The sequence below is a fragment of the Ornithorhynchus anatinus genome, chromosome 9 (genome assembly GCF_004115215.2).
Source record: "Ornithorhynchus anatinus isolate Pmale09 chromosome 9, mOrnAna1.pri.v4, whole genome shotgun sequence".
Lineage (NCBI taxonomy): Eukaryota > Metazoa > Chordata > Mammalia > Monotremata > Ornithorhynchidae > Ornithorhynchus > Ornithorhynchus anatinus.
Genome location: NC_041736.1, coordinates 44,755,401 through 44,769,797, shown reverse-complemented (window position 1 = coordinate 44,769,797; position 14,397 = coordinate 44,755,401). Strand labels below are relative to the sequence as shown.

The window sequence follows — 14,397 nt, the reverse complement described above, 5'->3', positions numbered from 1 at the left end:
TACCGACGCTCCGGAAAAGAACCCAATTTAAACACGGAGAGGTGTCTGAATTTGAAGTTAGAAGTCTGACCGCCCGGCCGAGAATAATAATGGTGGTATTTGTTAAGCGCTTACTATGTGCAGAGCACTGTTCTAAGCGCTTGGGGGATACAAGGTGATCAGGTTGTGCCACGTGAGGCTCAGAGTTTTAATCCTCATTTTACCGATGAGGTGAGGCACAGAGAAGGTAAGTGACTTGCCCAAGGTCACACAGCTGACAAGCGGCAGGGCGGGGATTAGAACCCGTCACCTCTGACTCCCAAGCCCGGGCTCTTTCCACTGAGCCAAACGGAGTAACCCTCCAAAGGGACATGAAGTTCAATGAGGTGGGACCTTTTTCTGCCTCTCCGAATTCAATAATTTGCAGATAAAACTTTGGTTTTCATTTCTTGGGTAGGTAAAAGTTAGCAGCGTGGCTCAGTGGAAAGAGCCCGGGCTTGGGAGTCAGCGGTCATGAGTTCGAATCCCAGCTCTGCCGCTTGTCAGCTGTGCGACTGCGGGCAAGTCACTTGACTTCTCCGTGCCTCGGTTCCCTCATCTGGAAAATGGGGATTAAGACTGTGAGCCTCATGTGGGACAACCTGATGACCCTGATTCTCCCCCAGTGCTCAGAACAGTGCTCTGCACATAGTAAGCGCTTAAATACCAACGTTATTATTATTATTATTATTAAAAGTTACAGAGCTTCACAACAAGATGACACAACTTCAGTGGTGACATTACTGGGCGAACTACGCAATCAAACGAGTGCTGTGCTTTCCTGAACCAACCGTCCACGGATCACGATAGAAACAAAGCGGATGAAAAACACCCTCTTTCTATCGAAAACAGCGGGGATGTGGACCGCTACTGTTCTGTCAACAATAAATGTTTAGAATCCAGTAAAGGAGGGGATGTCAGAGTTGGGAAAGTGTTTCCGTTAAAGGCTCCGATACACTCTTAGAAACCACCTTTCTTCCCCGTGGGCGAGCTCAACGCTGTCGAGGTGCTTCACTGAAGTTATCACGGGACGTACGTCGTTCACGAGACGTTTGCCCCGAGAAAACCGTTCTTCACTATCTTTATACTTCAGAATTCTTTATTTATGAGGGTCGCCTACCGAGAACGATTCTTCCGAACAGTATGGAAAAGTTATTCGTTTCCAGAACGTTTAACCGAGTAATCTCACATAACGCAAGACGATAACTGGATATCATTTATGCCACCTATTTTGTCCGTGACTAGGAATTGCAGCGTGCACCCCAAACGGGGGCAGAGTTCTGCAGATTGGAAGGGCATGCAGATTCGGGTGGATGGGATTCTGGGGCCAACCACAAACAGTCTGGAAAGCGGAGCTCCCCTCCCTTCCTTCCCTTTTTTTTTTAAAGCATTTGGCAAGCGCTTACTATGCGCCAAGCACTGTACTAAGTGCCGGCTGGAGAGAAGGTAATCAGGTTGGACACGGTCCGTTGTCCCACACGGGGCTCACGATCTACAGAGGCGGGAGTGGGGCTTAATCCTCATTTTACAGATGGGGAAACCGAGGCACAGAGAAGCTAAGGATCCAAGGTCACACGGGAGACAAGCAGCGGAGCCGGGATTAGAACCCAGGTCTTCCGATGCTCAGTGCCGTATTCTTTCCACTGGGCTATGCTACTTCTCGGCCTCCGAACACTCAAGGGGCAGCCCCTAACCCCTTTCCCATGGGCAAACTGACCCAAATTCACACTGTCCCAAATTCACACCTGGTAGACCTCCAGATAACCCACTGTACACGAGGCAGGAAGAAGCACGTTGGCAGTCCTTGGAAAAATTCAGCCCCCCACACGAGGGAGAGCCGTGATCAAAGCGGACTAAAGGGAGAGCAAGGAGTCTGTACCGCTTTCAATCGGTCCATCAGTGGTATTCATCGAGGGCTTACTTTGTGCGGAGGTACTGTATTAAACGCTTGGGGAGAATACAGAACAACGGGGTTGCTAGACACGTTTCCTGCCAATACTCCTTTCTGGAAATTATACTTAACAGAATTCCCAAAAAAGCGCATTTCCAAAATCCTCTGGGAAACTGGGATCTTTTGGAAGAATGTGGCTCCGGCCATGGAATCTTGAAAGGAACTCAATTAAACTGTATTTAATGAGAGGTTTTTTTAACTGTATTTAATGAGAGTTTTAATGAGAGAGGAGGAACTTGTACTCTCTTTTTTCCCTCTACAACAGCATCCTGCTCTGCTTCTACCATGCGACCGAACTATGAGCATTTAGGACCGAGAACATCTTCTCAGGCCCAAGAGAGCTTGTGTAATTCCTGAAGCTTCTGTAATTACCGCAGTGAGGGAGATGGGTGACGGGCGGGAGAGAGACATTAATATTATTAACTGGCTTCAGAACCAACCGGAGTATCGGAGAAGCGGCGTGGCTCGGTGGCAAGAGTCGTTTGGGAGTCAGAGGTCGTGGATCCTAATCCCGGCTCCGTCCCTCGCCCGCCGTGTGACTTTGGGCAAGTCGCTTCACTTCTCCGTGCCTCGGTTACCTCATCTGTAAACTGGGGATTAAGACCGTGAGCCCCACGTGGGACAACTCGATTACCTTCTATCTCCCCCAGCGCTTAGAACAGTGCTCGGCACAGAGTAAGCGCTTATCAAATGCCATCGTCATCTAGCACTTTTTTTGAGTAATTAAACTTTCAGCAAGCAGCTTTTCAATTCTTGTAATGAATAGCTTTACATTTTTATATCGTTGGCTATTTCTAAGAGTTCCTTCCAAGGTTACCCCATCTAAAAGCGAGAACGAAGCAGTCACCCAGTTTAACGACTTAAGGGAATTATACCTCACGTCTAAAACGTACTACGGTCGACAGCGGATAAGCCGTGGTTCTATGCCATTCGACTCCCAGTCTCTGGCATCCCAGGCAGCTTCCCTCCTGGTGATTTCATTCTCGATGACTGAAGTGAAGCGTCAGCAGTACATAAAAGAAATGCTGCAGGGGACTGGCAGGGGAAGAGGGGAGAGACACGTGAATGGTGCCGCCCTATTGCCACCTTACCCCCTCCTTCCAAAATACGAACACACACACACACACACACACACAGAGAGCAGCGGCCTCCCAGACTGGGAACAGTGTGCCGCGAGGCAGGTAGCCACTGACCACCTTTCGGACCCCAACCCGGCCCCTGGCCTTGGGGACCAGAAGGAGGTAAGAAGCAGGAGAGCAGATGAGGAGAAGGGAACGCCAACAGGTTTAAAAGAACGACACCACACGGGGTGCCAACTCTGGGGCGGAGGTCGGATATGCTTCTCCTCTTTGGCCCGTCTCCCTCTTGGCAGGATCTACCCCACATCAGATCTTTCGGCGGATCGCCTTGTACCACGACTCCACCCGCCCCCAGAGGAGCCCGAGAGGGCCTTCCTTCTGCACTCCGACTTCCTGCTCACGCTTTCCGGCCCACAGAGCCAGAAACGGGGCCAGGGCCCGTCCGGTGGCCGTCGTCCATCAGCCCTGCCCTGACCACCCTCTCGACCTCCCAGCGGTGGGGGCTGGGGACGGGGGGGGAGAAGCCGAGGAGGGACGGAAGGGCAAGAAGCTCCCGGCAGAGGCCGGCAACACTCCCTCGTGGAATTTCTTTGCTATACTTGATGGATTTCTTCTACGGGTCGCTGCCCATACTGCGCTTCACTCATCGAGAGTGAGTTCCCTGGATGTGAAACTGCCCGGGAGTCAAAATATCTAGACCGCAAAGACCGGGAGTCAAAGAATACCGTGACCGATACAACCCTAGCCGTTCTGTGTCGCCCTGACTTGCTCCCTTTATTTATATCAATAATAACAGTCTCTCTTAAGCACGTACTGTGTGCCAAGCGTTGTTCTAAACGCTAGGTTAGATACAAAGTAATCGGGTTGTCCCACTTGGGGCTCACAGTCTTAATCCCCATTTTACAGAAGAGGTAACTGAGGCATAGAGAAATTAAGTGACTTATCTAACGTCACACAGCAGAAGAGCGGCGGAGCCGGGATTAGAACCCACGACCCCTGACTCCCAAGCCCACGCTCTTGCCACTGGCCCACGCTGCTGCTTCTTTCCCCCCTCCCAACCCCACGGCACTTATGCACATATCTAATTTATTTATTTGTATAGATGTCCGTCTCCCCCTCCTAAACTCTAAGCTCCTTGTGGGCAGGGAATTGTACTTTCCCAAGTGCTCAGTACAGTGGTCTGCACACAGAAAGCGCTCAATAAATACAAATGAATGAATAAAGGAAGTTTTAGGCTTCACCTTTAGGTGAAGTGTTGCTGAAACGAGATATTCACTCTGCCCACAGTATCTGTTCAATAAATGCCGCAGATTGACATTCATTTGAAAATATCTTCTTATTGTCAAGTCACATAGTGAGGGTTACAGTTTAACCTAATGTACTAGACACAACCACCGACATCTTTTGCAAAATTGCAATAGATGGCAGTAATTTTTAAAGAATGAATGAGATCCTATTGCTAACATTCTTTTATAATCTAACTGGCTAAATTCTATGAAAGAGAAAGAAGCGGCGTTTCCAGCAGCCGAATCACAATTCCTTTGTAGATGCTTCTACGAAATGGAAAATGCCCCATACAGTTTTAAAACATAATTTTAAATTCTACGGAAGCGGCGTAAACAGAGAGCAGCCATTTCAGCGAGCGGCAAAGGTAGTGTTTTCTGGAATTCTCTGAGGGCATGTTGAAGATTTCAGATTTGGGGGTTTTTGCTTGTTTACTGTTCACTAATCATTTCCCAAAGACAGACCACACAAATTCTGGTGTAAAGTGTAACTGAAACACTAGGGTACATTAATTACCCTCACTCTGCACACCCCCTTCCCCCCCACACCCCCATACACGCGTGTGCACGGATCAATCTGAGCAAACTACGGGGGTATTTCTGTGCATGTATTTTCTTTGATCTTAACCTACCTCTCACCCAAAAAGTGCAGTGATTTAGTATGATACAGTTAAGAGTTTGCATAATAATTTCAAGATGGTGGATAAAAGAGAAAAATTGGTGCCCACAATATACTTCAAAAGAATAGAATATATTTATACGCAGCACACCAAACAAGACCCAACATTTTCCTATCTGAAACATGTGGCCAATTTGGTTGCCCCTATGTGGTGGCTAAAGAACATAAAATTAAAAGTTCCGACATCTCTTTAGAGTGGTTTTCTACACTCAGCTCCATACCAAATAAGCAATGCAGAAGTTTGAAAAGATTTCTAAAATTCACTCATCTGAAGCGTTCGATTGAAAAATAATGGAAGTGGCTTTATTGTCTTTAATTGCATTCACCAAAATATAGATTTAGTTAAAAAACAAAGGGTGCTAGTAATATAAAACTTAACTGATAAGATGCTGAAAATAGACACCAAATTCTTGGGTGTATAAAACTTTCAAATCCATACTACTGAAGAATAAGGGATGAACTCTTTGAACAAGCAGCTCGTTGAAAATGGAAAAAAACAGTCAAGCACTGAAAAAGAGTAAATCAAGCTAGAGATAGTCCTCTTCTCCCACTTCTCATTCTCACCTCTGTACACTCATTCTGACTTCACACTTTTTAGAAATACAGTGCTCCTTTCCAGTACAGCCACATTTAACTTTCTGAACCAAGACTTTTGAAGGGATCAATCATGCTCATTTAATTCCAGCTTTTCTTTTTCAATAGGAGCTCCTATTTTTCAGAGCAATTCTTCTTCAGAATTACCTTGGGGCTGTAATCCAAGCCTCAGGAAACCAGGGTTAGCAACTTCATTCCAACAGAAACAGTTCCGCTTCTAAGTCCATTTCAGAGGAGTTCGAAAGAAAGCGATTACACTATCTCTAAGTTTGTTTCAAAAGCAGGTTTAAAAGACAACTAAAATACTGCAAAGACAACTAAAATGATGAGTCACTTCCATGCAAATAATAACACGTCCCTCAAGAGAGATCACTAAACCCCTTTAGCAACAACAATGTTGTCGATTCTGGCGTGAGCTAGTGTGGGGAGGAGATACTGAAAAGAGGGATTTAGTTAACTCACTACCCTAATTCTTTACCAGAACTTTACCACAGATTCTCTTTGGGGTGTTAAAAGAGTATGTCATAGTTGGGATTTTAAAAGGTTAAGTTGTCCTGCGCTAATTCCAGAAATGTGCAGAATCTCCACTTACCAATCCAACACGTTAATAGCTTCGAGACCCCACGACGACGCACTGTGACATGTATTTACACGGTCCACAGAGATGACAACTTGCTAGGTATTCCTCTGAGAGTGCTAGCTCGACTATATGAGTAACCCCCTCTACGATTTTAAAATAAAGCAAGCCTTTGGAGATCTTGCCTTTTTAACGAGCTGGTGATTTTAATATCTGTAGATGGAAAAAACCACGACCTACAGCCCGGCGTTGGGTAGACTGTAAGGGCAGAAGAGGCAAATTTATGATTTTGAACAATTAATCTTTCAACCCTGAATGAGGAAATGATTTAAAGAATTCCACACAAAAAATGGGCACGGCAAGTTCTGCAACCTAATTCTCCATCAACTGCGTCTCGCATCAAATGTCAAAGCCGCTATGTTTATAAAAAAACATATTTAAATGTACCCAGTAAACAAGAATCAATATTAGATTTGAAACACATCAAACACTTCCACTACAGACCTTATATAGAGAACAAAACACATCTCAGGCCCTGAGAGCGTTGTCAGAATTCCCGGATACATTTAGAGGATGGTTCCTACTAGTCTTCAACTTCCACACCACTAAGTTCCCATGGTAAAATAATAATTCCAAGGTAAAAAGTACACTGCGACTGAATGTGAAATTAACTCTTCACTAAAACCTTTGGTTTAGTTTTCTCCTCCGCACATCATTAACCCAAGGAAACCCATCAGAATTCAAAGCAGTGAAGGTTACACGATAAAGCCCTGCCTAACGAACCAACGGAGTAACAGACATTTATCCCTCGATTACCTCTCTTATTTAAAAAGTCTTAGTCGAAAGAAAACCTGGTACCAAGTGAAAAGGCCTCTGCCAGAGTTAGAAGTGGCAAGAGGAGTAACGGAAAGAGAAAGGATATTAAGGAAGCTGCGGGAGCAGGGAAGTTATAGTTGAGGCAAGAGTCCCGGGAGCGAAGGACGGGCTGGAGTAGGAAGCCGGCAGGTTGGGTATCTTCTCGCCCTTCCTCTGCCACACCGTTTTTTTTCCCCAAACTCCTCTAGCCACCTCTTCTTGCCGCTGCATACTGATAGTCAGAACACCTGCACATTAGCTGGAATTTCTGACATGTAAGCCACACCAATTATTCACTGAGAGAAGGTGTCACGAGAGTGATTTAACGGGAAACTTTCATCTAGACGCCTTTAGATACACCTGACAGACGCAATTGCCTGTTCCAGGAAAGTTTCTCTAACAATTACTTGCTCTCTTGGTGGGGAAGCAGCTAGCTTCTTGGTGGAAAGGACGGGAGAAGAGGAAGGAAAACTACAAAGAGATTAGAGGAATTCTATCCACAATCCGCATTATTCCTTGATGGCAAAACTGAGGGGAGTATTTTCACGGCAAGCGCCGTGATCCCTTTAAACTGGATAATTAAAGCCAAGCACTTTACTGAAGTTTAGGAATAGAGACTCAGAAACATTTTCACGTTGTTGGCCTGTGTTATCTCCTGAGCGGACAGAAGGGCATCCTGTTGAAGAAAGGGCTAAAGGATCAAAGGAAAAGGAAATTTGATTGCATTTTCCAGGAAGCAAATGGGCTGCTTCTTGTTTCTAGGCAGGAACCAGAAATAGTAAAGCCTCCCAGTAGGCCTTATAAACTACTGCTTGAAGTTCATTCCTTCCTTCTTCACCCTCCTCTGTATCTTGATGCCCCTCTGAAATTACCTTTGCCTCTGGGAATGTCTCTTAAAAATGTCCAGCCTTATGGCAAGGCCCTAAAATCTATTCTTCTTGGAAACCATCTTGCTTGATTGGAACTAAGGGAAAGCTTGGCTGAGCCAAGAAAGGATTTGACTTCTCTGTTAATTTCTTCTTTTCCCTCTGTTAATTTCAATCTTCCTCTGATTACTGTTTGGGAATAGTGTGCTTCTAAATACGCTCTTTTAAGATGTATCTTGGAAGCTCACAGGTCCTCCAGAGCCACCCTCAGAGCCTTGGCAAGGGTGTATTGGGGATATGGCAGAGGGCTGGTCCAGGAGCCGGAGGATGCGAGTTCAAGTCTGACCGCGTCGCTAATCGGCTGTGTGACCGCGGTCAGGTTCCTTAACTTCTCTGTACCTCGGTTTCCTTATATGCAAAATGGGGATGATAACATCTACCTTTCCTCCCTATCTCACAAGGTTGTGGCGAAGACAAAAATGAGCTAATAAATGTGAGGGCCTTGGAGAATAAAAGCACTCCAGAAAACCCAAGGTATTTTCCATATTTTCGGGTGTGCCTAAAGTCTCTCTGTCCCGGTGGAAGTGGGATACTGGTATTTATGAATTTTCACAAGACTATCTGAATCCTATACGATACCTAATACTAACTTTTTTTGCCAAAATGATGTAGATAAAGTCACGCCTAACTTATAGTAGAAACAAGGTTTCCGGCTTGCTGGACTTGAAGGCTTTGCTACTTCAGTTCAGGATGAATTGTTCGGGATTAAAATGTATTGCAAGCAGGTAAATTCATCTGTGCTAAGTGCAGAAAACGGTCCGTGGATATCACTGTAATATTTCTCTGTATTTCCTTTCTTTCTTTATTCACTAGAACTTCCAGCCACAATATTGCTAATGTTATTTATATGAATCAATAGTCTCCATTTCAAATCAGGAAATGGATTCTAATCCCCACAAAGATCACGGAAGACAGGTACCAACTGTTCTGGGGTGGAAAACACGACAGATCAATAAACCCGGCCCACAGACCAGATACTATGTTATTGGAAATAATCGGGATTTTCTATTAATGTTTCCTTAAATGAAATACCGGAAGAGCACTCGGTGATAATGTCACGGATCTGAAGCAGAGGCAAGTACGGAAATTAAAACTGAACAAGGTCAACGACGGTCTCCACGGGTTGAACAGAGTGGCTGACGTTTCAAGAAAATAGAGACGAAGTATTTGGTAACCTCGATCTGAATGCAGGCCTTCAGGATATCTCAGCGGCAGCCGATCGTACTGCACTTGTCTAAAACTGAACTAAAAAGAGGCATTCTGCAAAGCCCTCCCACTCCTCAAAAACTCCAATTGCTGCCCATCCTTCTCCACATCAAACAGCAACTCCTCATCTTAGACTTTAAGGCAGTCATCGACTCTCGCCCCCAGCTTATCCTTGCTCTTCTTCCACTACAACCCAGTCCCCAAACCTTGCTCTTCTGTTACCAACCTGTGCCTCACTCTCAATCTCCGTTGCCACCGACACCTTGCTCAAGGGAATTAATCAATCAGTGGCATTTACTGAGTGCTCACCACGAGCACAGCACTGCACGCACCGCTTGGGAGAGTTCAACTGAGTTGGTCCGCGTGTTCCCGGCCCTCAAGGAGCACGGTGGCAGGTTGAAAAGAGAGGAATCGGCCGATTATAGAGAAGCTGTGAAGGCAGAACTGATAGGCTTTGGAGACGTCGCGAATGTGCGGATTAATTCCCAAGCCTGTGTTCTTCCCACTGGGCCATGTTGCCTCTGTTTTCATCACCTAAGTACAACCCGATCTAGGGCTGATGCCATGCTAGGTGAACGAGAGTCGCCATATTTTCACCCAGCGGGAAGAAAAACTTCATTATCTGCCAGCATTTTAGCGGATCCATATGAAAATGGCATTATACGAAGCAAGTTAAACGAATACGATCCCTGCCCACTAGGAGTTTTGGGACTCTAATAGTTAAAATGTACGTAGATACATCTGAGTATGAAACAACGCACGAGAAAGAATCCGAAAGCGATAAATACATTAAGGAGACATACATTATATATATATATATAAATACTTTTTGAAAGGGACTTTTTAGTGATAGTGGGATTGATCGTTTTAACGGGTAGTGGAAGGTAGAGGGAGGGGAAGTGTCTTAGGGTCTAATACAGAAAAAACTCTTTGAGACACTTACAATTACTTTCTTATAATTATAACAATTTGTAAACACTTCCTGACCTTTTCACTTGATTGTCTTCTTTTCTTTAGTTGAATGAGATCTGTTTCCACCCTTTCTGCCAGCTCTAGCTTCCTCTTGTTTCTCTTAAAAGCTGCTAAACTAAATCCTATAAAAACATTAAAACCAACATTAAAAGAGCGGTTATTCAAAACTACAGTACACACATAGATTATTTGGAGAAACCTCATTGGGGGATAAACCATTCTCTCTCAAAATCTTAGAGATGTGGAGAAACTTCATTCGGGGGTAAACGATTCTCTCTCAAAATCGTGCCTTCGATCGCTCGGACTAAAAATGGCACGCGTAGTTTAGCGCGGCAGTCTAGGAGACTCAGAAGGTCGGCGATGGAGCCCCCCGCCACTCTCTTCCCATTATCCCTCTGATGGCAGGGCAGCGGGGAGAGACTACGCAGGGTCACGAAACTGCTGCTGCTTCCACCACCACCCTCCTCCCCCTTCCCCTTTCCCTCCCCCTCAACACTGTGCTCATTTGTATATATTTTTATTACCTATTTATTTTGTCAATGAGGTGTCCATCCCCCGATTCTATTTCTCGTGATAATGTGGTCTTGTTTTTGTTTCGTTCTCTTTTGCTCTGCCGTCTGTCTCCCCCGATTAGACTGTGAGCCCGTCGTTGGGCAGGGATGGTCTCTATCTGTTGCCGAATTGTACATTCCAAGCGCTTAGTAGAGTGTTCTGCACATAGTAGGCGCTCAATAAATACTATTGAATGAATGAATGAACCAAGCATCCACGCCAAACTATCAGCTGCCTACCCAAGGCTTGCTCTAACTGGACTCTTGGAGGGGATACCGCCATTAAATGGTTTAGAACTGGTTGTGGTTAAGATATAATAATAATAGTAATGATGACGATGGTGGCCTTTGTGAAACGCTTACTATGTGCCAAGCACCGTTCTAAGCGCTGGACTAGACGCAAGCTGATCGGGTTGTCCCCACATGGGGCTCACGGTCTTGATCCCCATTTTACAGATGAGGTAACCGAGGCTCAGAGAAGTTGTGGCTCGCCCAAGGTCACACAGCAGAGAAGAGGCGAAACCGGGATTAGGACCCACGTCCTCTGACTCCCAAGGCCATGCTCTTCCCATTAACCCACGCTGCCTCTGACGCACGCTCCCTTGTGCGCTGTCTCTCTCCCTCTCCCCCTCCAAATGTGTTCGCACAATGAGATATACAGAGCTGGGTTTGCATTTCCATTGGTGAGAGTCGAATCACCAGTTGAAACCTTCCTCCCTTCCCACTCCTTCCAGCCAGGAGTCAACAGACATTAAAAGGCATCCTCTTCACCTGCAGGAAGGGAAAGGGCTCTCGGGTGAGCAGGGACGGGGGCTGGTGCAAATCAGATTTAGCTGCCAGGTGGGAGGCCTTCGGAGCAGAGACAAGATGGAGTCGATCCAGGGAGGGGCCGGAGGAGGTTGTGGACGGGGGGAGACTGCGATGGAGAGGCTCCAGATGTGGCTTCGGGGTGGAAGCGCGCGTGCAGTGTGACGCAATGACACCACGTCACATAGCGGGTGCCTCAAAATGAACACCCCTGGAGCCCAGGGGGAGGAGCGGGGGTAGGCAGGTTTTTATCTGGCCCCGGTGATAACTATTAAAAGAAATCCAGAAAGCCCGAGGTCAGAAAATTGGGTACTTACAAGGAAGTCATCCTAAATATTAAGTCACCTGACCAAAATCAAGCAAGTAAAAATATATGAAAATGCCTTTCTTCCAGCAGATCTTAAAATACACAATCCACAAGTGAAAGACTCATCCATACAGAGGTAAACCAGTATTTTCAAAAGTAGGCACCGGAAAATTACCAGGCAGCTATCACCAGGCACACTGGATGGCAGAGCAGCAGAGATGAAAGGCCGAGAGACAGAAAGACTCATGAAGAAATGGGGAATCTGAGGAATTTAAAAAGGCAGGAGGACAGGGAGCTTATTTCAAGCATTGCAACTATTTCGCTGTTTTCCTCAGTTTTTCGTTATTATCCTACTTTTTAAGATGTAGCCACTTCTCTGTACCTCAGTTTCTTCATATGCAAAATGGGTTAATAATATCTACCTTTTCTACCTCCCTCAAGAGGTATATGAGAGAAGCACTTCGATTACTACCTGTATAGTGAGTTTTACCATTCCTATCGCATACGAGTGTCAGGCTGCTAAAGAGGAGAGAAGACCCTTAGCAATCACTGAATTCCCAGGGATGACTGGCCAAAGGAGCCATCAAGGAAAACCCCCTTCACCCACCACTGGTGAATCCTTTTCCAATTCCCTAATTTAATTAAATCTAATTTCTTAAATTATATCATTTTCTTTTCTGTCACATTTTAGATTATTGGATGTACTTACTGGAGATACCACAGAAAATAAGCACTGGCATTTACGCCCAAAATGAATTTAAAATGTCTCCGTCTCCTTGCTCTTCTCTCTTTCTTTGGTTTTCTAAATCCTGTATATCGATATATTTGGAGTTCGAAATCACGAGAGCTCTGAGTGTGATCGCTACGTGCAAATGCTTAAATTTTCTTTATATAATATTATGGAGATTAGTCGAAGGCCGTGAAAATAGCTCAAAGAAAGGAGCCTTGGTAGATTCTGGTGAGACCAATCAAATTAGTGAGTTACGAAGTTTGCAAAATAATCAGGTCCACAAAAGTCCTATTTGTAAGGTTATAGGTAACGGAAAACGATAGCCTCATTTCAACACAGGTATTTAAATTCACATACGGGACTTTGGATATGCAAAAAAAAAAGTTAAAGTCATACTGTCCGCCCTGTTTGCAAATAAAGCACATTTTCAAAGAAAATTTTACAACGAGAACTACACAGCGTTTAAGTGTTAATCAAACCTTTTCTCAACTTTTTTAAACCAGATGGGTTCCTTCCAAACATAAAGCAAAACGAGAAATGAGTAATCTAATTAGTTTTGTTTTTCATTTTAAAAAAATTTAAGTTTCCTATCCATTATATAAGTTCTTTTAATTTTTTTTTTTCCTTTTTTAAAAGCATTTTCCAAAAGAAATCTTTACTCAATCATTTTTGGTTAAAAAAATTCCTTTTAGTTGTACATCACAACTCCTTTTATAAATGTCAATTCCATATTTGAATTCAGCACCTGACGGAACTTTATAAAAAGTAAAAACTTCACGATAAACAGACATTTTTTTATGCCACCTTAAGAAGAGAACTTCTTGAGGTCAACTTTTTGAGGTGAAGAGCGATTAGTGTAGTGCTCTGCACACAGTAAGCGCTCAATATAATTGAATGAATGAAGGAAGATTATTGTTATTATTGTTAATAATGATGATAAGCAGTTCGACGTGGGCAGGGTACTGTGCTGTACTGTACTCTCTCCGGTGCTCAATACACTGTCCTACATAGTAAGCGCTCAATAAATACCTTTGATGAGGATAATGATAAGAATAGTAATTTTAAATAGTATTTTATGGTATTTGCTAGGCATTTACTACGTGTCAGGCACTGTACTAAATACTGGCATTTGTTAAGCGCTTACTATGTGCAGAGCACTGTTCTAAGCACTGGGGTAGACACAGGGGAATCAGGTTGTCCCACGTGGGGCTCACAGTCTGCATCCCCATTTTACAGATGAGGGAACTGAGGCACGGAGAAGTTAAGTGACACGCCCACAGTCACACAGCTGACAAGTGGCAGAGCTGGGATTCGAACTCAGGACCTCTGACTCCAAAGCCCCGTGCTCTTTCCACTGAGCCACGCTGCTTCTCTTAATACTAAATACTGGGGTAGACACAAGATAACCAAATTGGACACAGTCCCCGTCCCCAAAAATGGGGCTCACAGTCTTACTCCCCCTTTCACAGATGAGGTGACTGAGGCATAAAAGTTAAGTGACTTGCCCTAGGTCACACAGCAGACAAGTGGTGGAACCGAGATCAGAACCCAAGTCTGTCTGACTCCCAGGCATGGGCTGCTTCCACTATTCATTCACTCATTCAAGAGTATTTACTGAGCGCTTATTATGTGCAGAGCACTGTACTAAACGCTTGGAATGGACAGTTCGGCCACAGATAGAGACAATCCCTGTCCAGTGACAGGCTCACAGTCTAATCAGGGGAGAGCATGTTTCTATTAGAGAAGCAGCATGGCTCAGTGGAAAGAGCCCGGGCTTGGGAGTCAGAGGTCATGGGTTCGAATCCCAGCTCAGCCACTTGTCAGCTGTGTGACTGTGGGCAAGTCACTGAACTTCTCTGGGC

At 44.9% G+C, this 14,397-nt stretch overlaps 1 protein-coding gene across 6 annotated transcripts in view; it reads right to left on the bottom strand.

The window, feature by feature from the left end:
• The window catches only part of TASP1 (taspase 1), a 121,672-nt gene that overhangs the window by 72,637 nt on the left and 34,638 nt on the right, over positions 1-14,397 (bottom strand). For 5 of the 6 annotated variants that reach the window (XM_029071868.1, XM_029071870.1, XM_029071869.1 and 2 more), the window contains one exon: positions 10,156-10,262. The exons of the other annotated variant lie outside the window; for it this stretch is intronic. In XM_029071868.1, the coding sequence (XP_028927701.1) occupies positions 10,156-10,262 (107 nt within the window). The remainder of the gene's footprint in view (positions 1-10,155; positions 10,263-14,397) is intronic. 6 annotated transcript variants of the gene reach the window in all.